General features: G+C 31.7%; 2 protein-coding genes across 4 annotated transcripts; one reads left to right on the top strand and one right to left on the bottom strand.

Moving 5' to 3' along the window:
* Positions 1-798: 798 nt before the first annotated feature.
* LOC106654316 (DNA mismatch repair protein MSH5-like) lies at positions 799-9,395 on the top strand. 3 transcript variants are annotated; one of them, XM_014374115.2, is made up of 13 exons: positions 799-925; positions 1,918-1,971; positions 2,581-3,086; positions 3,280-3,468; positions 5,824-6,025; positions 6,267-6,468; positions 6,753-6,986; positions 7,132-7,270; positions 7,451-7,814; positions 8,206-8,412; positions 8,502-8,636; positions 8,709-8,773; positions 9,253-9,395. In XM_014374115.2, exons 2-13 carry the CDS (start codon positions 1,933-1,935, stop codon positions 9,359-9,361), a joined length of 2,391 nt encoding a protein of 796 aa, XP_014229601.1. In that variant the 5' UTR covers positions 799-925; positions 1,918-1,932; the 3' UTR covers positions 9,362-9,395. The 3 variants fall into 3 exon arrangements, with proteins under 3 accessions (XP_014229601.1, XP_014229600.1, XP_014229602.1); XM_014374114.2 differs by lacking the exon at positions 799-925 and adding an exon at positions 1,034-1,120; XM_014374116.2 differs by lacking the exons at positions 799-925; positions 2,581-3,086 and having other exon boundaries at positions 1,950-1,971.
* Positions 9,396-15,425: 6,030 nt separating this feature from the next.
* Positions 15,426-21,946, bottom strand: LOC106654309 (electron transfer flavoprotein-ubiquinone oxidoreductase, mitochondrial). The gene is made up of 8 exons (XM_014374106.2): positions 21,520-21,946; positions 19,249-19,356; positions 18,358-18,706; positions 17,977-18,283; positions 17,670-17,911; positions 16,779-17,173; positions 16,106-16,327; positions 15,426-15,657 (listed from the first exon to the last, which is right to left on the bottom strand). The coding sequence occupies exons 1-8, from the start codon at positions 21,569-21,571 to the stop codon at positions 15,497-15,499; spliced, it is 1,836 nt and encodes a 611-aa protein (XP_014229592.1). The 5' UTR covers positions 21,572-21,946; the 3' UTR covers positions 15,426-15,496.
* Between the last annotated feature and the right edge of the window lie 4,605 nt (positions 21,947-26,551).

Genomic DNA, 26,551 nt, shown 5'->3' with positions numbered 1-26,551 from the left:
CCCCCCCCTCCCTTGGAACTTAGTGGCGTTCCATTGGTCATCCTGACGTATGCATGCTCGAACGCTATCTTCAGCGACTGTCTCACTTGCAATTAATTTGCACATAATTGGCAGCCTAGAAATTACATACTTTAATTACCACAGATGCATTCAATTTATTGATTGAATTTTCTTTTGACAAAAGCAATTATTGAAAATTAAATAAATTTTATTTGTGTTTTTATAAAAAATTTCACTTATACTATTTTAATGAGTTTCAATATTATAACAATGAAAAATAATGTGAAAGCTACTTTGAGTGATTAATTAAAAAAAAGGTTACTTTCGAAAAATAAAGTGTGAAAATGAATAAATACATTTAATAAATATACCAATTATTTGACTAAAAAAAATTGGCAAATAATATTATTTTGAAAATTCATCGCTAAGTTCCAATTGCATACTAATATTATAATGAAAACAAGATTTAACGAAAAAATGTAAAGTATCTAGAACTTTATATTGCGTTTACTTTATTAATATATAATTTATTATTGTCAAGATTTTGTCACGTAAAATGTGAAAAAAATAGACAGTATAAATTTTTTAGTGCAATATTTGAAGCCTTTTGCAGTTCAAAAAAGTCCGTTAGCAAACTAACAGTCCGTTATAAATACTTTTATGATTCTCATAGGGTTAAACATTTCTTTTATGGTTATTATTTTGTGAGATTGTTTTGGAAAAGTGAAAATAATATCAGAAATGAGCTTTGAATCAATCCAGCGTTGTTTTTCCAGTTGGACAAAATTTATACAGAAATGTCTATGATTTGATGAAATATAGAAAAAACTCGAGAAATATCAAGTATGATTTTGATGATCATTAATGACAAAATTGCAGTCGTTACTAATTAGTGAGCGCATGAAACGGAATGGCATCGTAAGGAGTAAGTTTTGAATCATTTTTCATAATATTTTCAGTCGCTTCGTTTTGAATGGTTATAAATATCTCGGTTATCAGTTTAACATACATTGATTCGCAAACACAATGCGTAAATTTGTTTCGTTTACCGTAATTCAAACATTTTAACAGCATAAAAACCGTGTTTATAAAGTATTTGTTTCGATAATGATTGTGAATGGTTTGTGTCGAGATATTTCTGTAAATTTTTCAAAATAACTAATTTGATGTGGAATAATCTTTGATATTCTTAAGAACAATTGTTCTGCACAAAACTTTGAAATATTTTGACATTTTTAAGCATAGAGTTGCATTAAAAAAACTCATGTTTGTGTACTCGTTCATCACAAACTTATGAGAAAGGTTGTACAGACATATTTTAAATAAAAAATTTTAGTTCTTAATGAGTCGTTAAGTAATAATATTTTGAATTTTCAATATTTTTCAATTTAGCAAGCGATTGAACGAAACGAAATTTGATACAAGTTTAATGCTATTTTTTGATAATATATCTAAAGAATTTTATGCAAAATATGACTATTGAAATTAGTTGTTTTAACTAATTATACCTTTATTCTATAGAGATTGAAGTAATAAAAACTTGATACCCAAATCCTGGTCTGGTTAAAAATTAACAAAACTAAACATTATTGTTATTTTTTTTATTTAAGTTCAACTTCTTGATATGAAATATAATTCATTCATTCATATTTAACTGATCAAAGTAAGCTGAATTTAGGTATATTTATTAGGAGTAAAGGTTTTAAGTTACTTTTCTAAAATAAGATGTTTTAAGCCTGTCACAAGTTGAGTTTATCCATAGACAATACTTTAATACACTCATACTGAAAGACTGAATGTAAGAAACTTATTATAAAATAATTTGTCAAGCTTGTACTACTACTATTATTTATTTTTAAGTAACACATAATTGAAGAAATAAAAATTGAATCATATTATTTTTATGGATTCTAACAGCAAGTTTATTTTAAAATGGATGAGGATACGCCTGAAAATCTAAGAGAAGAACATGTAAGTAATTTTTGCTGCAAACTTTACATTTATGTTTGATAATAATGGGTTCAATGAGTGAAAATAGAGCATTTTTAATAAGTCAAAGACTATTTTAGATATCATTTGTTTAATATCTTGATACATTACTCATTCACAAAATCTCACAATTTACTCTTGGTCTGAGTATCAGCAGTTGATTGCTTTTTATAATATTGCTATTGACTAAGTTCTATGAAACAAAAAAACCTCTCTTTCATAAAGTCGAAACCAAGTTGTAATATTGTCATCAACTTTATAATTTCTGCAAGTGCCTATAATTAAATTATCAATTTCTTATGAACTCTTATTATTCTTACAAAAAGATGGTGATGTGATGCATTATTTAGTTTGTTATTTGGGTCTCTTGTTAAATTTTTGTCAAGAAAATCTAATTTATAGTCCTCTGACCTAAAAAGCTCAACTTTGTCTTCAGATTTAAGCTTTTGTGCCCCAATTACGTAACTTGCTATTTCAACAAAACTTGGGATATCATTTCCCTTCAGTTCGTGTTGAACCCCTTTTTGGCATATACTATTAACTGCACTTATATAATACTGAAAAATTTCAAAGAAATTATGTTTCTCACAGGTTTTCATGGCGATATACACTAATAAAAATTACATCGGTTTAGCATATTATCAATTTCAAGAATCAGTACTATACATAATAGATGATTTCCACAAAGTTGGTGACAAATTTGACGAAATTCAAAGTATTTTTGAAAATGTGAAACCATCAAAATTAATAACTCTGTCCAATCAATCAAGAAATATTTTTGATCCTAATGTACTATTAAAATCAGAAATTAAACGCTCTGAAAATGGTAACATTATGCCGTGTAAAATTGTCACATTAGTTGCAGGGAATTACAGTTACTACACGTGTTTGAATAAAGTTCGCAATTTAAAAGTGCTTGATACACCTAATAAACATTTTGAGAAATGTATAATATTACAAAGTTTTATTAATCCATCATCTTATTGTTCGATTTATGCGCTTGGAATTCTTCTTCTCTATATCGATCAGTATTATTTCTCCATGTATTCTCTTGAATCGAAACAATTTTACATAAAAGATATTCAATACATCACTTTGTAAGTAAAAAATATTAAATTTTTGAGTATTAAAATGTCTGAATCTTGTTGCTTGCTCGAAGAAAGCTTTGTAATTAAATATAAAAAGATTTTCTGAATTACGAAAATGTGCCAATTTTTTGTGAATATTCTATCGTTTATAGTATTGATATATTTACGCTAGCTAATATATGCCATTATATTATTTTTGCAGAAAAGATTACCTTTTTTTAGACAAAGATTCTTTTTCGTTTCTAAACATTTTACCTTTAAAAGTTATAAGTCACATGAAACAAGAATGGCACTCAGTTAATTTTCAGAATGATCGAAGTAATCACTCAGACGCAGAATACTTATTTTCATACATGAACCCAGAACCGCGCATTGGAACAATTGCATTAAGGTAACTGTAGTTTATCAAACTAGCAAAAAAGTATAACACATCCAGTAGACTTTTTCGTTTTAAGATTTTAGAATTTTTTTATTAACAATTTACTCGAATGACTTTCATCATTCATACACCAAAATCATAAGCTATTCCCAAATTTGAATCTACTGGATTGTACATTCCTAGTCAAAACTGGAACGTGCGCATTGCGATGGATTTCTCTTAGCATTTTACTGGAAGCACATTAATCATTGACGCACATGTGTCTCCCCACAATCATAAGCTATTCCAAAATTTGAATAGCTTCTACAGGATTATATATTCCTAGTCAAAACTGGTACGCACGCGTGGCGATGGGATTTTCCTGTACTAGGCGAGCGGGAGGTTACCCAAAAAACAGGGTTGACCGACCACGGAGAGGAGAGTGGCTAAACGACATGATTCCTTAAGTTAAATTACAATCCTTTACAAGCGTATTTTGACTGTCCTGTTCTCCGTTTTCTTTTTTCAGTGCGGTCTTGAGGTTTTTAGCGTTGCACGGTTCGCTACAATCAAAATTCGCTCGTAATTAGACTCAAAAAATAAAAGAAGACATGCTTTCGATAGGGAATTTTCTCAGCTTTCTCATGGTGCAGTTAGATTTTCCGATTAATTTCATTTTTACAAGGAAAAATCGAAAATAAGCCATAGAAAGCACTTTTTTCGTACTAAATTTTTCGACATATTTAGCCCTCAATGTTTGATGGCGATTTTCGCGGTGAAAATTGGATATTTCCGAAAATCAAATAGTACCATCGGAAAGCTGAGGAAATTTCCTATCGAATACAGTGGTCAGTTAAAATTTTTAGATGTTTTTTGATACTTTTTGAACGACTTGGAAATCGAGCAATAAGTCGTATTTGCGTGAAAAGATGACTTTTCGGCATCTAAAACACAAAAGTGACCCAAAAAAAATTAACTATTTTCAAATTTCATGTTCACGCCTTTTTTTTTCACTCCTGGAGGTCCTATGAACAATTTGCGGGGGTCCGGGCCGCTGGTCTCGCAAAAAAAAATTTCACTTTTTTTTGTTAACGAAACGGAATTTTATTTTGAGATTTTACCATATGTTCAATAAAAACGATTAAATGGATTTCATATATTAATTATTAAACTGTATGCACCATTACACGGGCCAACGCGCAACGCTAGCCGGCGAGGCGAGCGCGCGCTCGGTGCGCTAATATTAAAACTCTTGCCATTTCTTCCCTAATTGATATTTTGATCTCAAATTTTACCAAAAACTTCCTTACACTATATATTTTAGTGCTGTGAAGTTTATATTTCGAATTTCGAAATTTCGTCACTCAACTTTTTAATCCGAAGTTAAGAATTCGTGAATTCGCGTTTTTTATGTTCAAAAAATCATATCTTCGGTTCTAATAAACTTTTCGACACTTGCTTGACGCTATTTTCTTCCTTTTGAGCGCTAAAATATGCTGTTAAAATTTCATCAAAAAATATTTATTACAAAAAAAGTTACAGCGAGTTGAACTCGAAAAAATGAGAATTTCATTATACCGCGATTTTCATGAAAATCGCGTTTTTCTCCATGACGCTGTCATTTTAGAGTAAAATAAATTTCATATTCGGATTCAGCAACGAAAAATACGTAAGGAATCATGTCGTTTAGCCACTCTCCTCTCCGTGGTCGGTATGTCCCCTTTCTAAGCGACTTTTTGGCAACCTCCCGCTCGCCTATACTTAGTGGAAAGTACTATCGTCAAATCATAAGCCATTCTAAAATTTGAATAGTTTCTACTGCATTATGTATTCCTAGTCACAACTGGATCCATGAATCCCTACTCTACAAAACAGTTAGATTTCTACGTAGAAATTCGCATAAATAATAAGAGGACTACACTTAGATATCCTTTTATTTATTTTTTGGTAATTTTCAAATCCATGTACTTCTAGTTGTCGGGGTAGAATTTTTGGTGATGTGTTTATATTTGGAATTATCCACGAAAATCTCCGTCAAAATCTACAATTACATTGATTTGGAAATTATCAAAAATATCTGGATGGAAGTCCACGGGAAATTCAGCTGTTCATTTCAAAAGAAAATGCGATGCTTTTACAAACACAATAAAAAAAAAGTATCACTGCATTGCATGAGGTAATGAACATCAGCTCTGAAAACAGTGGCTTCTATAAAAAAAAAACCGTGAAACTTAACATCTACCCATGTCTTACAGTTTTTGTAACTGAAGTACTGGTTGTTCATTTGTGAAAAGTTTTGCAAAATATCAATAATTTTATCACAATCTCTTAATTTATAATTTGATGTATTTTTATTAAAAAATCGACTCAGATAGTTTAATTTTTCAGAAAAATGTTCCTTCATCCAACTACCGATACAGATGTATTAGAAAACCGATTCGATTTTATAACGTTTTGTATGGAGCCATCAAACCAAATATTCATAGAAAAATTAAAAAATTCTTTAGCTGGAATTGTCGATTCAGCTGTAATTGCTAATAATAACCATAGTTTAGGCAAAAGAATGAAGACTTATCGTAATTTACATAAGGTTAGTTGTACGTTCGTTAATTAAGTTAACATAAGGTTAGTTGTACGTTCGGTAGTTTAAGTTGACACTAAATATAGGTAATTTCCATAATAAACTCGATATCGAAAAAATGCAGCTATATATTTTTTTTACGATTCGTATAATCGATTGATTAATTTTTATGTGGATTACTAACAATGTAATTTCATTTACTAAGAAAATTTACATATTTTCAAGCACTTTTTTTGTACAACTTATTTAGATACTTCAAAACATAGCTAATATTAAAATAGTCTTAGAAGCACAAACCAACCGACCAGACTTGTTGACTAGATTCATGAATAATATATCGAGTGAAATACAATTTTTGTTATATTTTCTTGAAAATATTTTTGATCTTCAGTCACCATCTAGTTCCGATATTATATCAGTGAAACATGGCGTGGATCCAACTTTAGATAAATGTAAGTATTACAATTATAGTGGTAACAATTTTTCCGGAATTTCTGAATAAAGAATAATATCAAGATAAACAAAGAAACAGGTCAAGTACTCTTGATCTTAGTAATTACATTAACTCTTGATTCCGTTTCTCTGTATTGTTTACTGCTGGTAAATAATTGAGCTTGATAGATTGTGCTGCGGAACGTTGACCGTAATGTTACATAATCTTTTTAAGCATATAATTTTTACAATAATGATTGCTTTTTTTCAAGAAAATCCAAATATTGTTGTTATTTATTTACAGTAAGAACAATTTGCTACAATTTACCTCAGACTTTATCGACGATATCTTTGCATTATTTATTAACTTTGCCTAAAGAAATTGAAAATTGTCATGTTGTCTACATACCTGAAATGGGTTTTCTGATAGCAGTTTTAAATGCACATCAATTATCAGAAAATTCAAAAGAGCTACCTAAAATGACTTACCATTTTTCACTTAATGGCATCAGTTATTACAAGAATTTATTAACCGAAGGTACATTTTTCTACTAAATATTTTATAAAATAGTATCTTTCGTGCGAGTTAGGTTAGCGAAAGCTGCAGCGAACGTGATCGGTGCAAAACTTCATAATTGCAAAAATAAATACTTAATTTAAAATTTAAAATTTTAAATTTACAGAACTCAATAGAAGTATTGGAGACATAGGGAAAAAAATTAGAGAGCGATCTTTCCACATTTTTACAAAAATTACTAACTATTTGAATCAATACGCAGACATAATTCAAAAAGCTATCTCTGCCTGCTCATCAATCGATGCGTAAGTTATCAATTTGTTATAATTGCATTGAATGGAATTGAAATTTTTCTTCTCTTATTACTAAATTTTCTCCTTATTTGATTTCTCTTCTTTTCGGAAAATCGATTGTTTTTCTTTGTTAACTGGAGTACAGATGTAAAAAATTTTATTTTAATCACGCTATTCATGTACTGTTCATAGGCTTATCATTCTATATGAAGTTGCCTTAAAATTCAATTACGTCAGACCAATTTTAGAAAAAGGTAAAAAAAAGATTTCAATCGTATCTGGACGTCATCCTTTGCAAGAGCGGACCACTAAATTTGTTCCTACTGATATTTTTTTGGATGAAAAGAATAGTTTCATTAATATAATCCAAGGTTCAAATGGTAGTGGAAAAACTACTTTCATTAAGCAACTTGCATTAATAATATTTTTAGCGCATATTGGAAGCTTTGTTCCTGCTGATTCTGCAATACTAGGCACGATATCACATTTATTTATCAAAGCTTATAATTTGAATGGCAGTGAAAGAATAAACTTCTTCCTACAAGACATTCGTCAGGTAATTTTTTGAAATTACTGAATTTTTGTCAGTAACATATTTTTAGTATTTATTTTTACAATTCCTCACTTATATATCACTGATTTCACATAATCTTTTATTTAACTCTGAAGTCTTAAATCGAATTAAGCTTTTAATATAAACAACGTAGTTTAGTCGAAATGAAGTTATTGGAGAGTACATCATACCGCATCATCCATGTGCATTTAATGTTAACATTGAACTCAACGCTCGCTTTCAACACTGAGAGGCGTTTCCCAATATAAAATTATTGTTACTATGCAGCCAAACGGAGTTTCGCGTTTATACAAATAAATTACAAAAATAATTTACCTTTTATTTAAAATCAAAAGAGATATACCAATAATTTTTACTCTGAAATATATTTCAGATTTTCAGAATATTTCATTCAACAGATACAGCTCTAATATTGATCGATGATTTTGGTGACAGTATCACAGAATATGAAAAAATAGCATTGATATCTAATACAGTAAAAGAGATGACTTCAACAGTTGAACCATACCCATACACTTGTATAGTCGTAAATTTTGACGTTACGAAAATAAAACTATCCAATGAAATGAATTATTTTACAGTGAGTATATATTATTTATTTATTATTTCGTAATCGAAGAGCGTACTCGTGCTCCCTTTGGTACCTTTTTTAATTAACATATATCGCAGGTACTCAATTTTCGAACGAAAAATACTCAACCAAACTATCTTAAATTAAGAAGAGGAAACTGTAGAAGTCATTTGGAATTGTCAGATACACTTTGTTTAAAAACTAGCACTATTTTTGTTCACATATCAAACAGAGTGAGAATATAATTAAATTATATAAACTGAATCCGCTATTATTTTTAATAACTTTCTCAACACATTTTTCAGATAAAAAACCATTTGAAATATTGTAGAAACGATCTACAAAAAGTTAATGATCGAAGAAGCAGTTTGTGAGTATGGCGTTTATCAAAGTTACCTATATTATTCTACATATTTTGAAGAGCCTTCTATTAACATTCAAAATAAGGGAAAAATTACACGTGAAAAATATGATATTCAGCATTTTAAAAATTAAAATTTTTCGGTATACTCAATAGAGTCCCAATCTCGCGTTTTTATATTCTCCACGTCAGTTAGCGAACAAGCACAAAAGTAGCATTATCACCCCGAAATCAGCTAGAATATCTCTTCCGCTTTATTTTTCAGCTTAAATCTAAGAGGATTTTAAATGTATTTTATGAAATTTATAATCTTTGATATTTTTGATAGTTTTCTCAAGTATCCCTCTGATTTCTGTCAGAGTTCCGCATCCCTAAATTTCGGGAGTTTTCTCTAAAAATCTATAAAAACCTGAAAAATGAGTAACTTCTGCTATTATATGTTCTGTCAGAGGTGTTTATACTCATATTTATTTATTCTTATGTTACAGATTGCTCAATATAATTCAAGACTTATTTTTCGAAGAAACAATATTACATGCATCGCATATACAGAAAATTCTTGAAGTTGTAATGGACAACAGAAACATCCTTTCTTGATGTCGTAGAGAAATAATTAATTTGAATCAAAAATCACCACGAAAATAACTTCTTATAATGAAAAAAAAGGAAATAAAAAGTTAAAAGAAGAAACTAGTTATTTTAACTGAAAAAGTTTACCCTCAATCCCGCTTGTTTTTAAAAACTGTTTTATGGCATTTTGCTTCCTCATAGTACCAGAACCAGACGTAGTAGGAAAATTTGGGTTATATATTCGGAAACCACATTGAATCACTAACAAATGTCTGTATGCGTGTGTGTGTGTGTGTGTGTGTGTGTGTGTGCGTGTGTGTGTTTTTTTTCTTACTTCATCCCATTTGGACATTCACCAGTAACCGCAGCTAGGCATTGCTTCGGTGTATTTGGTCGTTTCCATACTTCCCCCATCCGTTGCATAGTGGTATGCGACGATTAGGGATTCGGGGACTCACCTTTTTCTTTTTTAATGAACCTCCGTACCCTGCGCGGTGCCATCTGTCGATTGTCACGTCCCACTTCCGGAGCCGTCTACTGTGTGGTCACACGTTGCTGGTATATCTTCCTGAGTTGAGTATTTAGAACTCGCTGTCTAAAAAAAACACTAAATCAGACAGATTGAATACGATTACATCGTTTGCTAAAAAAATCTTTTTAACCTTTATAAAAATTTCCTATAGGATCTCGCAAAATTCCTACAGGAGTCCTATAGGATTCCAGTAGGAATTTCGCGAAAGCATATAGGAAATTTTCATAAGGGAATAAATCTAACAAAAGTAATTAATTTAATCGGCGAAAGATATTTTATAGCACGCTCATTTAAAAATTGTAAATTTCAAGTCGTCTCTATTTTCAAGCTCTTGCACTAAAAAAAGAATTTTACAAAGCATTATATGGCATTGCTATCACTTCATTCAATTCAAGTTATTTTATTACTGAATACATTCACAAAGAATTATATAACGATCTGAAAGTTGCCACATACGAAACCGCTCCTTTTATTACCTATAAAATAGATTTTGCTAATTACGATTTTCAATTGAGCAAAAAATAATCAGCTTACAGCACTGCAAGTGTCAAAATTCAATTCGACCGTCGGTCCAGCTGACAATACGAAGGGTTTCATTGACTTTCTCATAATCATAATTAACATCAGCCGAGCTTTTATCGGATATTTATACCAGTTTACGCAATAGCTGAGTGAAACAAATTATTTTCAGCGGTTTGTTTAATTTTTTAATTGTGAAAGTTGATGTTTACCTCTGAAGGAGAAAGTCATGGCTGGCATTGCTCATGAATTGGCTTGGAATACAAATTGCAATTGTAACAACTAAAGTGCCATAAAATGCACAAAACATTTTTCCAGCTTCCAATAAGTCAGAATTTCCCAGACAAATTACCATCTAAATTAAAGGAAATAAGTTTATCGAGATTGTAAATTGTGTACTTACCGAGATGAAATATTTACCCATGTTGCAGTTAAAACGAGAATGAATCCATTTGTTATCATTACTCCAAGGCCTATGGGATTCATCAGGGAAGTAAACATATCATAAAGCCTAAAACACGCAAGTGATTTAATTTATCGGTTTTTGACATAAAAATTATTATTCATCACTTCACTAGTAAACTTGTTCGTACTGAAAATATTTTAATGTTTTTTATTATAATCTTTTGCAAAAGCTAATTAATTTTCCATATCTAGAACTTTAGGAATTATCAACAGCGATGATTTATTTTTCTCCAATCATACTATAAATCGTTTAAAAAAACTTTTTCGTGTGAAAATAACTTACTTGATGCAATTTCCATGTTGAAGGATTATCACCTTGAGTTTTTTGCAAATCAAGTTGTTTTTAGTTTCATCAGGACCATCGATATTGCGGTCGTATAAATGGTCTATTTCTTCTAAATAATATCTAAATTTTATAAAAATCAAACGGTAATGCAACGTATGAAGCAAACTACTAGAAGCTACTGATAAATAAATAAAAGGTTTTCACGTACCCCAAACATTGCAATTGCCCAATAATAGCGCCTGCGTATATATATTGAAAATAATTCATCATTCCTACAATTGTTCCGTGAATAATAACTATCAAAAACTGAATGATAAAAATGTAATAATAATAATCATTTTCATTAACAAAAATTGCCATCTTTAATGGCAAAACTTTTTCGTATGTATGATTATTAGGAAATAACCAGGACGAAGCGATATGGTTGATTACTGGAGATATGACGTAGCTTACACACGATATAAAGTAGCCAACTATAAAATAACCTATGACATTCATTGAGCTTATTATTATGGACTTTGAAAAAATTTCGTTGTTACCTGCTTGGATAGTACAAAACCAAAAAGCCTTTGTAATTATTCTATAAAGTATATGTTGCCCTGATGGATCACTGTATTTATATAGTTTATATAACATTGACATGCTCATAAACATCTAGAATAAAGTTTGGTAAATGATTTCATGAAACCGGAAAATTAAATATTATCTCGAAGAAAAAACATGTTTACTTTACGATGGTTTATAACTGTACAAAAATAGCTGTACAATAATGAGATGCACAATAAAAGTTGAAGAATGCAATCAATTATACTGTTTCTATTAATATCGGCTTCTTTATATTCCTGCAATACTTTCACGACCTACAATTTATTGTTAAATATAATAAATATTCGTTTATAATACATTTATTGTCTTTATTTGTGAAAAATAAATTCATCTTATCGATAGGTCGATTTTGTTAACCAATTATTCGTTGGGTCTATTTCATTAAAACTATTACTTACCGAACAAATTATCAGCATTGATAAATATAACAAAATAATGTATTTGCCTGTAAATTGCATACGTGATTTTTTGTCTGGCCAAAAAAAAGTAAATTTTGCAGTTAATACAAATAAAGGAAATCGAGAAGCTCCTATGACTTCCATACATTTGCGAGCTTCTTCATATATTTTTGCGATATCCGAACGAACCATTTCGTTGTTGATAACAATGTCAATAGTGAGAGACCAAGTTTTTTTAATACTAACTTATATATGCAGGTGATGAAATTGAAATAACATTGAAAATTATATAAATTTTATGAAAGTTTATTCATAAAATATATAAAAATTCTGTGTTAATATTTTGGAGGTAGTTCTACATCAATTTATAACGAATCTTATGTACAACGTGTATATGGCCGATTCTCTGTGAAATCGAATGGCCAAAAAAATTTTTTTTCTGCAAATATGGAAAACTTGTTTTAATTGATGTAAGATTTGTACCAAAAAATTTTTAGAAAAATTGGGGCCTTCTACGACACTTTTTTAGAGGCCCAAAGTTGGCCATTTTAGCGTTTTTTTGAAATTTATGAAAAATCACAAATATTCAAATAATTCCCGGATCAGGGAAGAATGATTCAAAGGTATAAGTGCCCAACAACTTTTTTGTTGGAAATTGTCCAAATTTTCAGAAAAATAAGTATGCCAAAGTGATTGGAGCCACCTAAAGACGTAATAATGGAAAAACCCTTATAAAAATTTCCTATAGGATCCCGCGAAATTCCTACTGGAATCCTATAGGACTCCTGTAGGAATTTCGCGAAATCCTATAGGAAATTTTTATAAGGGAACATTAAAAAAAAAACATAAAACAATAAATCTACTCGAGTTCGAACCGGACTTTCATTTCCTAAACTATGTAAAAAGCTTTCCAAAGATGTCAACTACTACCTGATAAAGTTTTGTAATGGGTCTTAAAGTTTCACGCAATGTAGACAACAATGTGTGGCGAAAAACGTGCAAAAAAAGGGCTGAAAAATGGCTGTTTTTGGTGATTTTAGGCATTTTAAGCCTATGTTTGACCTTTTTTGCACGTTTTTCGCCACACAATGTTGTCTACATTGCGTTAAACTTTAAGACCCATTGCAAAACTTTATCAGGTAGTAGTTGACATCTTTGGAAAGCTTTTTACATAGTTTAGGAAATGAAAGTCCGGTTCGAACTCGAGTAGATTTATTGTTTTATGTTTTTTTTTTAATGTTCCCTTATGAAAATTTCCTATAGGATTTCGCGAAATTCCTACAGGAGTCCTATAGGATTCCAGTAGGAATTTCGCGGGATCCTATAGGAAATTTTTATAAGGGTTTTTCCATTATTACGTCTTTAGGTGGCTCCAATCACTTTGGCATACTTATTTTTCTGAAAATTTGGACAATTTCCAACAAAAAAGTTGTTGGGCACTTATACCTTTGAATCATTCTTCCCTGATCCGGGAATTATTTGAATATTTGTGATTTTTCATAAATTTCAAAAAAACGCTAAAATGGCCAACTTTGGGCCTCTGAAAAAGTGTCGTAGAAGGCCCCAATTTTTCTAAAAATTTTTTGGTACAAATCTTACATCAATTAAAACAAGTTTTCCATATTTGCAGAAAAAAAATTTTTTGGCCATTCGATTTCACAGAGAATCGGCCATATGTTAAATGTACATAAAAATTTCAAATTGTTTCGACGAAACATTATAATAAATGCACGCGTAATTTACGAGAAATTCGACGAAAATCCACATTTTCAATGTGGAAATGACATTTTAAATTTAAATAAATTTGAGACATTTTAAATTTATTATAATAAATAAAATTACATTACAAAACATCGTTGAATTATTTTTCGGAATTATGAAATGACTTTAATTAGTTTACTTAATAAACACTTGAAAATTAAGGTAGTATTCTGATTGACAACTTTATTTATGGATTTTTTTTGGATGTTCGTGAATGATGCTCTCGTTGCTGCTGCAGTTTTTTAAACGGTGAATGATGTTCTTGCTGTGCTCAGGTTCCAACTTATGACGTTCCCGCAAGATGTAATCATATGTCGATATATTATTACATCCAATTCGAAAATAATCGATAATAATTGTGTTACTTTTTCAATTTTTTGTATTATCTGCTTCGTTAATGACGAGTCTCATTGCTTTCTTCCGTGTGAACATAATGTCAGTCGCAACAACTCCAGTCAATTCATGTCCCAAAATCATGAGCCTTGCCACTGAATTGGAAGGAGATTTTACGGAAAATGTACAACCCAACAAAAGAATCGATCCTGATCATGATTACGATATTTAAAAATTAGCAAGTGACTAAATTCGACTAAACTAAAACGAGTACTCGGTTTTTTACAGCCCTAGTTTGGTCAATTTTGTTGATTTTGACGACTTCAGTAGGCAACTGACAGATGGCGCATCTGAAGAAGGTCGCTCGCGCAATTGCAAAATTATTTTGCAAAGTACTAGTGTGGCTTCTTGTCAAAATAGGCCCAAAATGCCTAAAATCACCAAAATTTTTCGACCTCTTTTGCACGTTTTTCGACACATCATGATGCCTACATTACGTTACACTGTAAGACCCATAACAAATCTTTATCAAGCAGTAGTTGACATCTTTAGAAAGCTTTTTATATATTATTGGAAATGAAAGTCAGTTTCGAACTCGATTAGATTTCTTGTTTTTTTTTTCAAGTTTTTTCCACTTTCTTCTCTTCTAGATAACTCCAATCACTTTGACATACTTTTTTTCTTAAAATTTGGACAGTTTACTACAAAAAAGTTCCTGAGCACTTTTACCTTTGAATCATTCTACCCTGATCCGGGAATTATTTGAATATTTGTGATTTTTCATAAATTTCAAAAAAAACGCTAAAATGGCCAACTTTGGACCTCTGAAAAAGTGTCATAGAAAGCCCCAATTTTTCTAAAAAATTTTTCGGACAAATCTGACATCAAATACAACAAGTTTTTCACATTTGCAGAAAAAAATTTTTTTTGGACATGTTGGTATATATTTGTGTATGTGTTTGTGTGTGTGTGTGTGTGTGTGTGTGTGTGAGTGTGTGTGTTTTTTTCTTACTCCACCCCATTTGGACACTCACCGGTAACCACCACTGAATTAGTCCAGTGACTATGACAATTTTAAATTCATGATTGATAAATTAGAACAGTTGACGGTTTAAAAAGATTAAAAAGACTTCTATTTTACAGAAAATAACTTCAAAATTTATTCAACTCATAAATTGTAAATATTTTTACATCGATCAACAATAATATATTATACAAAATAACTAAAAAATTTAATATAAAAAATATATTCTATATATTCTTTACATTCCATTGTAGGCTGGACCACCATTTTCTGGAACCACCCAATTTATGTTTTGAGTCGGATCTTTGATGTCACAAGTCTTGCAATGGATACAGTTTTGCGCATTTATTTGTAATTGGCGTCCACTGTCATTTTCTGTGGGCACGTACTCATATACACCTGGGAAAAAGTCAATATGTAAATAAATACTTGACGAAATTGAAATGAATAATAGGGTACTTATACCAGTGATTGACCGCTTTCGACCAGTAAATGACCACTTTTGGATATGCAATAATTATCGTTTTTCCTTATTAAATTATGATCAAACATCGAAAACAAGATGCATCGTTCACTAAAGAATTGAATTCCGCCCATACAAATATATTTTTAATTGTTTTTCATATGATATTATCCAAAATGGTCATTCACTGGTACCCGGTCATTGATTGGTCTGACTACCCTAAATTAATAAGATATGAGTTCAAAAAGTAATTCAAGTAATTTTTTAAATCGTTATTAGTTGGTATTCTGACGGCATTTGGTTTCTCAAATTCTGGAAACCAACTGAATGCCTCAAAACGTGAAAGTTTTTTCATTTTTAAGTATAAAAAAGGTAAAATCTTACCAGCTGGACAAAACCTTTGTTCGGGACCATCATAAACAGCAAGGTTAGTGTTAACTGGTACACTATCGTCCAATAGTGTCAAATGTGGTGGTTGATCAGCTTCATGGTTTGTACCAGTAAGAGCGACTGAAGATAACAAATCAAAAGAAATCACATTATCTGGTTTAGGATAGTCGATAGGCTTTGATTCACTTGCTGGTTTCAACTTAGCATGGTCAGGACCTACAATATAAAAATTATACGAAATATTATATTAGTGAAACTCATAAGTTTTTTTGAAATATTTCTATATTACGGAGAAAAGTGTTTAAATTGAAAAAAAATTGGTTGAAGTCCAATTAATTGAAAACCCGTCGCAAGTATATATCAAAATTTCAGAAAGTGCCCATTTTTATATTATTATTACGGTACAAGTACCACAAGTAACAATTCTTATCACATCATAATTTAACTCACTACATTCCGACCATAAATTACATCTTCCCAAAAAGATTGTTCCTTACGGTACTAGTAAAGTACAAAATTCTTGTTTCCCTTGATAAAACACATTTTAATGTGATGAAAGAACGATTTTTCACTTTTACCTAACTCAATTTTATAATAGATTTTATAAATCCGCATTTGTGATTATTTACTCATTTAATTATTAATAATCTTAAATAAATTTTTATACCTCCGTGCGATAGGGTCCATGGTTCTTTTCCTTTCACTAGCATTGAAAATCCTGAATATATTATACCTCCGTACAAACCCAGACTCGTGTGGAAACTTGGTCTTATGTTTCTGACAGCTTTCAAATCCTTATATATCCAACTATCTTTTATCTTGTCAGCATACGAAATTGGTTCAACTCCTTTAGTTTTACTTTCCGCGTTTTTACTTTCGATGATAGATTCGATTACGCTTTCTGCCGCTAACATTCCACTTTTCATTGCGTAATGGGTACCCTTAATTTTGGGTACATTTAGAAATCCTGCAGCACAACCGATAAGACAACCACCTGGGAAGGTAAGCTTTGGCAAAGATTGGAGACCTCCCTCGGTGAGAGCCCTTGCACCGTAAGCAATTCTGCAAGATATAAAAAGATAAGTTAAACTATAATTACTTGAATAATTGTTCATTCTTATGAAAAGGAGCAAGATAACCTGACTATTATAATTATTTAAACGAGCTTTTAAGAAAAGGTCATGACTTTCGGGCAACCGTTTTTATCATTATGGCTGAGCTGCTTTGTATTTTTATTAGGTAGCATTTTATGATAAAAAGAATTGAAGTGAAACTTCTTTTAACATTTAAAAGGAATCTCGTTAATTTACCGCGAGCAAACCCGAAATGCTTGTTTTAAATCGCTAATACAGTTTCACAACACGTTTTACCTAAGCTAAGCTCCCTGAAATAAAGATGCACCATTATTGAATTTTTGAACGCATTCAAGGGCCTGTACTGTACTGAGTTCTTGCACGTAACTCAGTGTTAGGTCTACGGTGTGTCAAGTCATGCTAGTGCTAAGTGAATTTCATCAAAATACCCTATCTAAAAAAGCTTCAAATGATTATCGACTAACCTTTTACCGTTCTGAAGAGTTGATTTTATAGAAGGATGATGTTTGAAACGTTGAAATTCTCGGAAAGGGCTAAGGTATGGATTTGAATAATCTAAACCAACGACGAAACCTATTGCTATGAGTGGCGAATCTTCGTTCAAATGGTACAAAAATGAACCACCATAGGTATTCTTATCTAGAGGCCAACCAATTGTATGTTCAACCGTTCCCGGATGATGATTCGCTGGATCAATTTCCCAGATCTAGAAATTAAAGAGAAATCTAGTAAAGCGTCTCTTGAAAATGCTTATGCACCATTTACACAAACCTCTTTTAATCCGATACCGTATGATTGGTTTTCAGAATTTTGCCTCAAATTAAACCTTTTGACTATCTGTTTTGTTAAGTGACCATGACAGCCCTCGGCAAATATAGTGCACTTGGCATGCAATTCCATCCCTCGCTCAAAACTATCTTTCGGAGAACCATCTTTAGCTACTCCAACGTCACTAGTTGCAATTCCTTTTACAGATCCATCTTCGTGATACAAAATTTCAGAAGCACCATATCCTGGGTATATTTCAACTCCAGCTGCCTCAGCTTGTTTCCCAAGCCAGGATACAACATGTCCAAGTCTAGTAATAATCAAAATCTAATGTAAAAGAAGTCATTAATAACTAAAATTACGCGTGTTTAAAAATGTTTCAACCTGACGACATAATTTCCATGATTGTACAATGGCATACTCTTAAATATTGGTATCGAAAATCTTTTGTTCTCAGTTAAATATCCAAATTTATCAACTGTAACTGGCGTATGTAAAGGAGCTTCAAGTTCTTTCCAATTAGGAAAAAGTTCTTGTAACGCTATGGGATCTATGCAAGCACCACTCAGAATGTGATCCCCAATGGAAGCTGATTTTTCCACAAGAGTTACACGCAAGTTTTCACCGTGCTCTTGAGCAAGTTTTTGAGCTTGAATTGCTGCGCTTAAACCTCCTGGGCCCCCACCAACTATTAATATATCGGTCTCATCAACGTATCTTTCCATATTGATATCTAAAATGAAAAAATTTTCAAATCTAAGTATTAATTTCTATTGCACAGATAACCCGAAAATGACAAACACCCCAGTTGCATACACTATTTTTCATTACAAGTTATACTATTTCAGTAACTGAACTGGTGTCGCCATTCAATATTACAATCAATTTTTTAATATTTATTATTTATTATTAAAGATAACTTCTGTTTAATACGGTTTGAATATATCATATTAATTACTCAATTCATTGCTTAATTTTTTTTTTATCAATATTAAAAATAGAAAAATTATTTGGAAATTATCAAATTTTTAAATTACTCTTCCGCCATCTTGTTTTCTCTCGCTATCGGAACCACCGTTGAGAGCAAAAATTCAAAAGAACGCATTCAAAGACTTTTCATTCTTCATTTGTTAGTAAAGTTACCGAAGCAGCAGTATTATTTTACTCATTAAATTCGACTTGATGTAATTATTTTAATATTAATTACTCTCAGTCGTTTGTTTAGGTATAGGTTATTACATATAAAAATCAAAAATTAATAACAAATTTACTTACCTTTCCACCTCGGATCATTTTCCCGCGGATGAACAGTATAATGAGTTGTGATTTTCGGTTGCACCGCATTTGAGTGCATATTCTTTTTACAAAGTCTCAATATTTTTGCTGAAAAAAGTTTTTCAATTAATTTATTGTTTTTTATTAATCGTATTTTACATATTCACCACATATGTGATACACTCATTTGATATGTTTAACCAACATGTTTAAAATGGAATTATTCTTGTTGAAAATTTTGATTTATAATATAAACATTTTAAACAATAGCTTTTTAGTTAATTTTTAAAGGTATTTGAAAAATTTTTTGATAAATAGACATGATTTTATAATTATTTTTTACAATTCAGAGAAAATGATTAATTTTACATTAATTTTGATTAAAAAAAAACACAGTTTTGCTCTCTTTTTAATTTCTTCATTTTTTCTGTTTTCATGATTTTCATATCCATAATTACAACAATAATATTCAATAAAATATTTAAAACTAGACCTTAACACATCTTTCAATTTGGATGTGATTTTCTAAAACAATAGAGTTTTGACTAATGCTATTGTTTAATTTTGAGTTTTGACTAATGCTATTGTTTTGACTAATGCAATTGTTTAATTTACAGGTTAACAATATGTTTATACACTAGTGAAAACAATGGATCAGTATTGATTTAGCTTAATATTTTTAATAAAAAATATGCCTAAAGTCAGACTGAATATTCAGATAAAATTTAATCATAGTTCAGAAGAAATGGATCTTATAATTGGGAGTCTCACATCAAATCTTTTACGTACAGGTAAAAAACAACAATTATTGGTTCCGTGGTTATTTATATTTCAAAACATTCCATCTTTAATGCTTGATAAATATAAAAATTATTTGCTCATACATCAATCAGATTACTAAGCTTGACCGTATTTTAAATCAGCACATTACAGTGCATATAGTAGCATAATCGTGTATAGAGAGGAGTTTATTATCAACAATTGCGTACTTAAGAATAGAGTGTGATTGTTTTAATTGAAGTTCCTTTAAGAAAAAAAATTAAACATGATTTATATATCATTTAATAAAGTTAAATACAAACTGCAAATACTTTAATATTTTGTCTTCAAGAAAATTAATCCACTTTAGTTAATGTAGATGTAAGTTTGAGTAAAATTTTCAAACCAATTATATCAAACCTATTTCAAACACTTTAAAACCTAATCCTCTACAATTTTATCAAATTATTGTTTTGATATTCAATGGTTAATTTGGAAGTTTTCTTTTGAATTAAAGATTAATCATGAAGTTTATAATTTGATTGTTTGTGGTTGATTCAACTCGTTACAAAAATTTGAAAATGAAAATTGATTTCTCATAGTTTTAAGTAAATTTATACAATTGAAGATAATGTGAGTAATTTTAATGTAACATCAAAAATCAATTAAAAAGCTTCTATCGTCTATCAACTTAATGCAAAATAAAGATACTTTGATCATGAAATGTATAAATAATAATATTTTATTTATGAGAGTTAGATTCCATTGCCATAAAAGATAAGACATATACCATATTATCATTTTCAAGATGAAAAGGTTAGGTGCAAACTTTTATGATTTTATTCAATGATAATAAATGATATTCACTTATAAAATTGTTTTTAAACTCATAAATATTATTTTAAATAGGCCAATTTTATTAATACTCTAGTTATGCGCCAAAGCCTAAACTTTCCTTAGAAAACTAAAATCTTTTTGAGAGTTTCACAATGGATAATATTATAAGCAATGATAGCTTAGTAGATTATGAATGAATTAAAAAAAACTGTTAAAATGAATTGTAAGATAATTATAATTTTTATTAAAAAAATTTGTTTACAGCTTAATATAAGTTTTTAATTCAACAAGTGGTAATACAAAAGCATAATGCCCATATGTTTCTTGCTTTTATCATTTAAGAAACAAATTTTCAGAAGACTTGATGAATACTTAAGCTATTTACCCAAAAATATTGTAAATGATAAAACAAAACATTTTTAATCATAATTAATCATCAATTCATGAATAATCTAACAATTCATTACGTCTTCATACCCATTATTAGTAAATATTCAATACTTTTTACTTTTGAGTAAAAAATATATTTCAGAGTAATTTTATCATGTGACAGATATGTTGATATAATAATTTCATCATATTCTCAAGTGCTTAAATAACTTCTGTCAGTTTAAAGACATTACAATTGTTATAATTTTCATAAAATTTAAAATTAATATAAGTGATTAATTTTACCATTTTTTGCAATTGATGGAATAAATGAGCCAGTCATGATGAATTTGGACATTGGCAAGACAGATTTCTGTTAAAAAATTATTCTGGATAATAGCAAACGCTGAACTCAATTTTTTCGAAAGAACTGACTTATTTTGACGTGAAGTCTTGTGTTGACTGCTACGGAGCAAATAAAATTCGAGTTCCAATTAAAGCAAATAATATTGTGAAACGTTTATAATTCGAAAAAAACAGCTTGAATATTAAGGTCATATTCTGATAAATAAACTGAACGAAACTAACAAGGGACGTCCATGTCAAAAAAATTAAAAGAAATAATTTAAATAATAATCGAATCGGTCAGTCGAATATACAATTCAGATATTCTGCAAATGCCAATTTGTAGGCTTCTAATTTCTGTTTTCGAAAATCTAATGTTAAGATTACAGCTGTTCTGTATATGAACTGCGTTGAAGCGTCCAAGTTGCGCAGATAGCAGAGTGGGAGATCAGTGTAGACAGACTGATTTTTGCACGGTTGATATGGTAGGTTCGATTCTCGATAAACGTGAAAAACATTGAATACGTTAATGCACTCTGATCTTTTTCCCTTTGTTGCAAAGGAGGATGGATTAATGAACGCGAAATTAATATTCGTTATGCAAATTTTAATGTTTATTGTAAAAATATATTTTCTCTAATGCAAGATCGGCGAGTCAGCCGCTTTGGCGAGCCAATGCGCTAGCTTATCCATCTACGTCGTCTTCGATCCCCACTATACCGTCCACTGCTGCATAAACTGTTTTATTGATATCGTGAACAATTTTGCACTGACACTTGAAAAATTTAACGTGCATTTTTAAAGTAAAATTTTACGAGGAATCGATTAATGCAACTTATTTTTCCGTATCTGCGAGATACATTTGCGAGATAAGCGAAAACGTTTTTACCCTAGATTTTCACCTAGACACTGTGGTTAAATGTAAAAATAATTGAAAATTTAAATTTCACGTACTTACAAACACACATCAAACCTGGTTTCATCACTTCCCGATGCAATCTCGTGTAAGTTTACACTGAACTACGCGATCGTGAATGATTAACGTTTTCGCTACGACCTCCACGAGTGAAATTTTCATTGTTGCTCTAATATTGTATTAAAAAAAATTTTAAAATTGTAATCAACTCTTTCATAATGGAAATTTAAAGTTGTGCTTTTACAAGACCGAATTTCACGAGTACTTGGGGTTCTCTATTTTTAGAGCACGGGCCCCATACCCAGTTGAGTGATAGCAGCTGTTGCTGCAACTCGTATCTCTCCGTTTATCAGCGATAGGCGCATGTATTACGTTATGTATCTCTGTTTCCCTCGCGCTGTGCACAACTCCCTATGTAGGTCGCTGGCAGTTGAACGACACACATATACTTTAAGCTCGCGCTTCTTGCATTTCTCACAGCTTTGCGCAATCTGTTCACACTCAATACGGATCATATATTCATACGTATCTATCAAAATCTATATATATCTGTTTATCTATGCGTCGTATTCATATATATTTCGTAAATCGTGCACGCAGTGTCAGTACGCGTTAAAACGTCAAAGTGTGAACAGAGTAAGATCGCATCGATCGCAGCGAGTGAAATAAAAAAATAATAATTTAAATTATATGCAATTGTGCGTGTTTTGTTTGAGTGCAAAGAACGATAGACATGTCATTAAACAAGGACATATCCTATGAAAGTTTTAATGGTGTATGCGGAGGTGGAGGCCAATACGATTCTCGTGTCATGGGTTATTTTGGCAAACGCCTAGAATTAGAAAAATTAAAGAGTTTACCAGAGCAGATCAATTGGGAAATCGAAAGAGAGCGATATCATCTTCTCGAAAAACTTTACCCCTTGATCAACTATTGGCCGGGTCAATTTCCCGATCTTCGAGAAATTTTCCAAGAGGAACAAATCGAGCGTCTTCTCTGGGATTCTGCGAGTTACGAGTGCGGAGATCGGAATTCTTATCGAGGTGAGCGATTTGTCGACTTCGTGATCAACACCGGCTACAAAGACAAACTCCACGTTGGAAAAGAAGGCAAGTCATCGTCACGTCGTAATACACCGGTGCATCGCGCGGCTAGACGCGAACACAGGGCCTACTGCAATCGGCTCGAATGCAACGCCATCGTCTCTAAACTTTTTAAGATTTATGATAGATTCGATGTGAATTACGCCGACGAGTCCGGCCTAACTCACCTTCACGCGGCTTGCATGTCGGGATGTTACGATGTAATCGAGACATTTCTCAAGCTCGGGTATAATATCAATTGCATCGTGACGGATACAGGTGATACGCCGCTGCACTTGGCCGTGAGCCATCAAAAAGAAGGAGTGGCCGAGATGCTGATTAAGAACGGCGCCGACCCGAATCTGACCAATGCCAAAGGATTGACTTCTTTGCACATTGTCTGCAGGGCCGAGCGCGACAATTATAACTTCGCGAAGATGTTACTCGATCTCGGTCACTCGGTATGCAAGCCGGTGCAAGTCGATGTTCAAGACAAGTTCGGTAACACGCCGTTGCACTTAGCCGCGATGAAAAAAAACACGAAGGTGGTTCGATTGCTGCTGACGCACGGCGCGAATCCGAATCTAGCGGACTCGCAGGGGTTCACGCTTTTGCACACCATGAGCTCGCAGCCGATGTTCGATGGACACTTGGTGAAGACGTTGTTCGAGTGCAGCCGCGAAAACCACCGACCTGTGCGGATCGACGCCCGGGACAAGTACGACTTGACACCGCTGCACATGGCTGTGCACTCGGGCAATTTAATGATGACCAACTTCCTGCTGAGAAGCGGTGTCGATGCGAATTCGGTCAACGCGATGGGTAAGACTGCTCTGCACGTAATTTGCGATAAAGCATACGATAACGGATTGGCGAGGGAATTTTTGAAGACCAACGACGACCTCGGGCGGACGGTGCTGATCGACGTCCAAGACAAAGGGGGTAATACACCGTTACACTTGGCTCTGAGCAGGAACCTCAGGGGGCTGGTACAGTTGCTGCTGAAAAGAGGTGCCAATTCGAATTTGGCCAACGACAAGGGATTGACACCCCTTCACTTGATATGCGACCCAAAATTTGATCGCGAATTCGTAAAGTCTTTTTTCGAGATAAACGACTACAATCATCAGCTGGTTCAGATCCACGCGAAGGACAATTTAGGTAGGACACCGCTGCAGTTGGCTGTGAAAAATCTCTTGCCCGATGTGGTCGATTTACTCCTGGATCGTGGCGCTCTGTCGAGCTTCATTTTTCCCTCCGAGAGTCACTTCGACGAGAGATTTCGATCAGCTTATAATATTGAATTGAGAGTAGCGTCTGGTGCCATGGCCGTCGTCGAGCGTCTCGAGAAAAAAGGATACGAATTGGATCAAAGCGAAGCCTTGACGATCATGAAACTTTTCTCCAAACACAGATTGTTCGAAAAGCCGAACAGTCTCGACGAACGTTGGTACGACAACGAGAGGTTCGCGAGCAAATCGAAATGGATGACGATAAAACCGGGTATTTCGCTCTACGACTTGATTCAACTACGGCCGGAGGAGGCGGCCAGACAAATCACGTACACGGACTACTGCAACTTTGAGCGCTCGGAAAAATTTCGCGAGCTTCCAAGTGGGTATGTATGTGCTATGCATCTGTGCGAGAAACTGTTGAGAAGATTTTTCCGGCGATGGGCGGTATATCCTTGCTGGGAGCTGATACACCACCGACTGCCACTCGAGTGCTGTGACATGATCATCGACAACCTTATGAACGAAGATTTGTGGCATATTTGCTTGACTGCTGTTGGCAAAAGCTCGTGATAGTGATTGCCATTTTCGGTGTCTGATGGTGCATTATTGGTGGTGCATATTTTTCATATTATTAAAATGAATAAATTGAATAATGACATTGACATCATTTAATTTTTTGCGTTTAAATAGTTTATATTTTAATTTTACGTTAGTTTTATCAACAATATTGTAAAATACTAGTTTTAAATACATTTAAAAATATTTGTAAAATTTGTAAATAATTGAGTAAATAGAGAATAATGTAAAAATTATTTTTCATCCACAACATTGCATTTTCTCATTAGTTACTGAAAAAAATTTATGAAATCTAAAAAATATGTATTTATGCTGAAGAATAATATCATCTAGATAATAATATCATAGAATAAGTCAATAAATACACCCAAATTTCCTCAGAATTTTTAGGGGTAATTTTTAAATAATTTGAAAAACTAGAAAAATTCAATTTCAATACTAAGATTTTTAATCGATACAGTATTTTTAAATTATTAATTTTTTACCTATTCAATATTATTATAGACCGGGAGGCCGCGATCAAAATTTCTGTTATATCTTATTCACTGAGATACCTTGTAAATTCCATGAACTATATCCAACTGATTTTCAGAAAAATCTTTATTCCTGAAATGTGTAACACAAGTTGAAGAATTTTTTCAAAACGTTTCGAGTAATTTAAAAAATTTTTAATGAATATAATTTTGCAAAATTATGTTGATTATTTGTGAATTCTATACGTGCATTAAAAGTTTCTATAGATTTGTAGAGCAATTTCAAGATATTTTTACCTGTGGTTATTTTTTCCTAAAGTTTATTAGTTATTTTTAAATATTAAATATTTTTTATCTAAATAGCGAAATAACGCAATTTTGCAACTTTGATTGCATGTAAAAAGTAGCTACAAATTCAGCCTTGTGAGCTCAAAATTCGGTTTCAGTGATTCTAAAAATATTGCAAAAAAATTAAAGTTATCGCGAGAGAAACTCGTAACAATGTTTAAATGACACTGTGCATGGATCATTCAATGTCATGTCATCTGTAAGGGCACCTTTGTCCCGCTTGAAAGATGTCAGAAATGGTTTTTCGTCATTTTATTCATTTTAAAACTTGTTTTGGCATGAGTTCAGAATTACGTTTTTTAATAATTATAAATTATGCTCCGTTAGATAATTTCAACAATAGTAGCATGTATGTGTTTTATT

This window comes from Trichogramma pretiosum, unplaced genomic scaffold, assembly GCF_000599845.2.
Source record: "Trichogramma pretiosum strain Unisexual culture from Peru unplaced genomic scaffold, Tpre_2.0 scaffold94, whole genome shotgun sequence".
Taxonomy (NCBI): Eukaryota; Metazoa; Arthropoda; class Insecta; order Hymenoptera; family Trichogrammatidae; genus Trichogramma; species Trichogramma pretiosum.
This window is presented reverse-complemented; position numbering and strand designations above follow the sequence as displayed.

Bases quoted from the DNA above. Each gene is read 5' to 3' on its own strand.
- LOC106654316 (XM_014374114.2), top strand. The intron at 6,987-7,131 runs GTACATTTTTCT...TTAAATTTACAG, and splicing joins CAAGAATTTATTAACCGAAG to AACTCAATAGAAGTATTGGA. The intron at 8,637-8,708 runs GTGAGAATATAA...CACATTTTTCAG, and splicing joins TTGTTCACATATCAAACAGA to ATAAAAAACCATTTGAAATA.
- LOC106654309 (XM_014374106.2), bottom strand. From the start codon at position 21,571: ATGTCCAAATTCATCATGACTGGCTCATTTATTCCATCAATTGCAAAA. The intron at 19,357-21,519 runs GTAAAATTAATC...AACTTTTTTCAG, and splicing joins TCCATCAATTGCAAAAAATG to CAAAAATATTGAGACTTTGT. The intron at 17,174-17,669 runs GTTAGTCGATAA...TATATCTTGCAG, and splicing joins ACTCTTCAGAACGGTAAAAG to AATTGCTTACGGTGCAAGGG.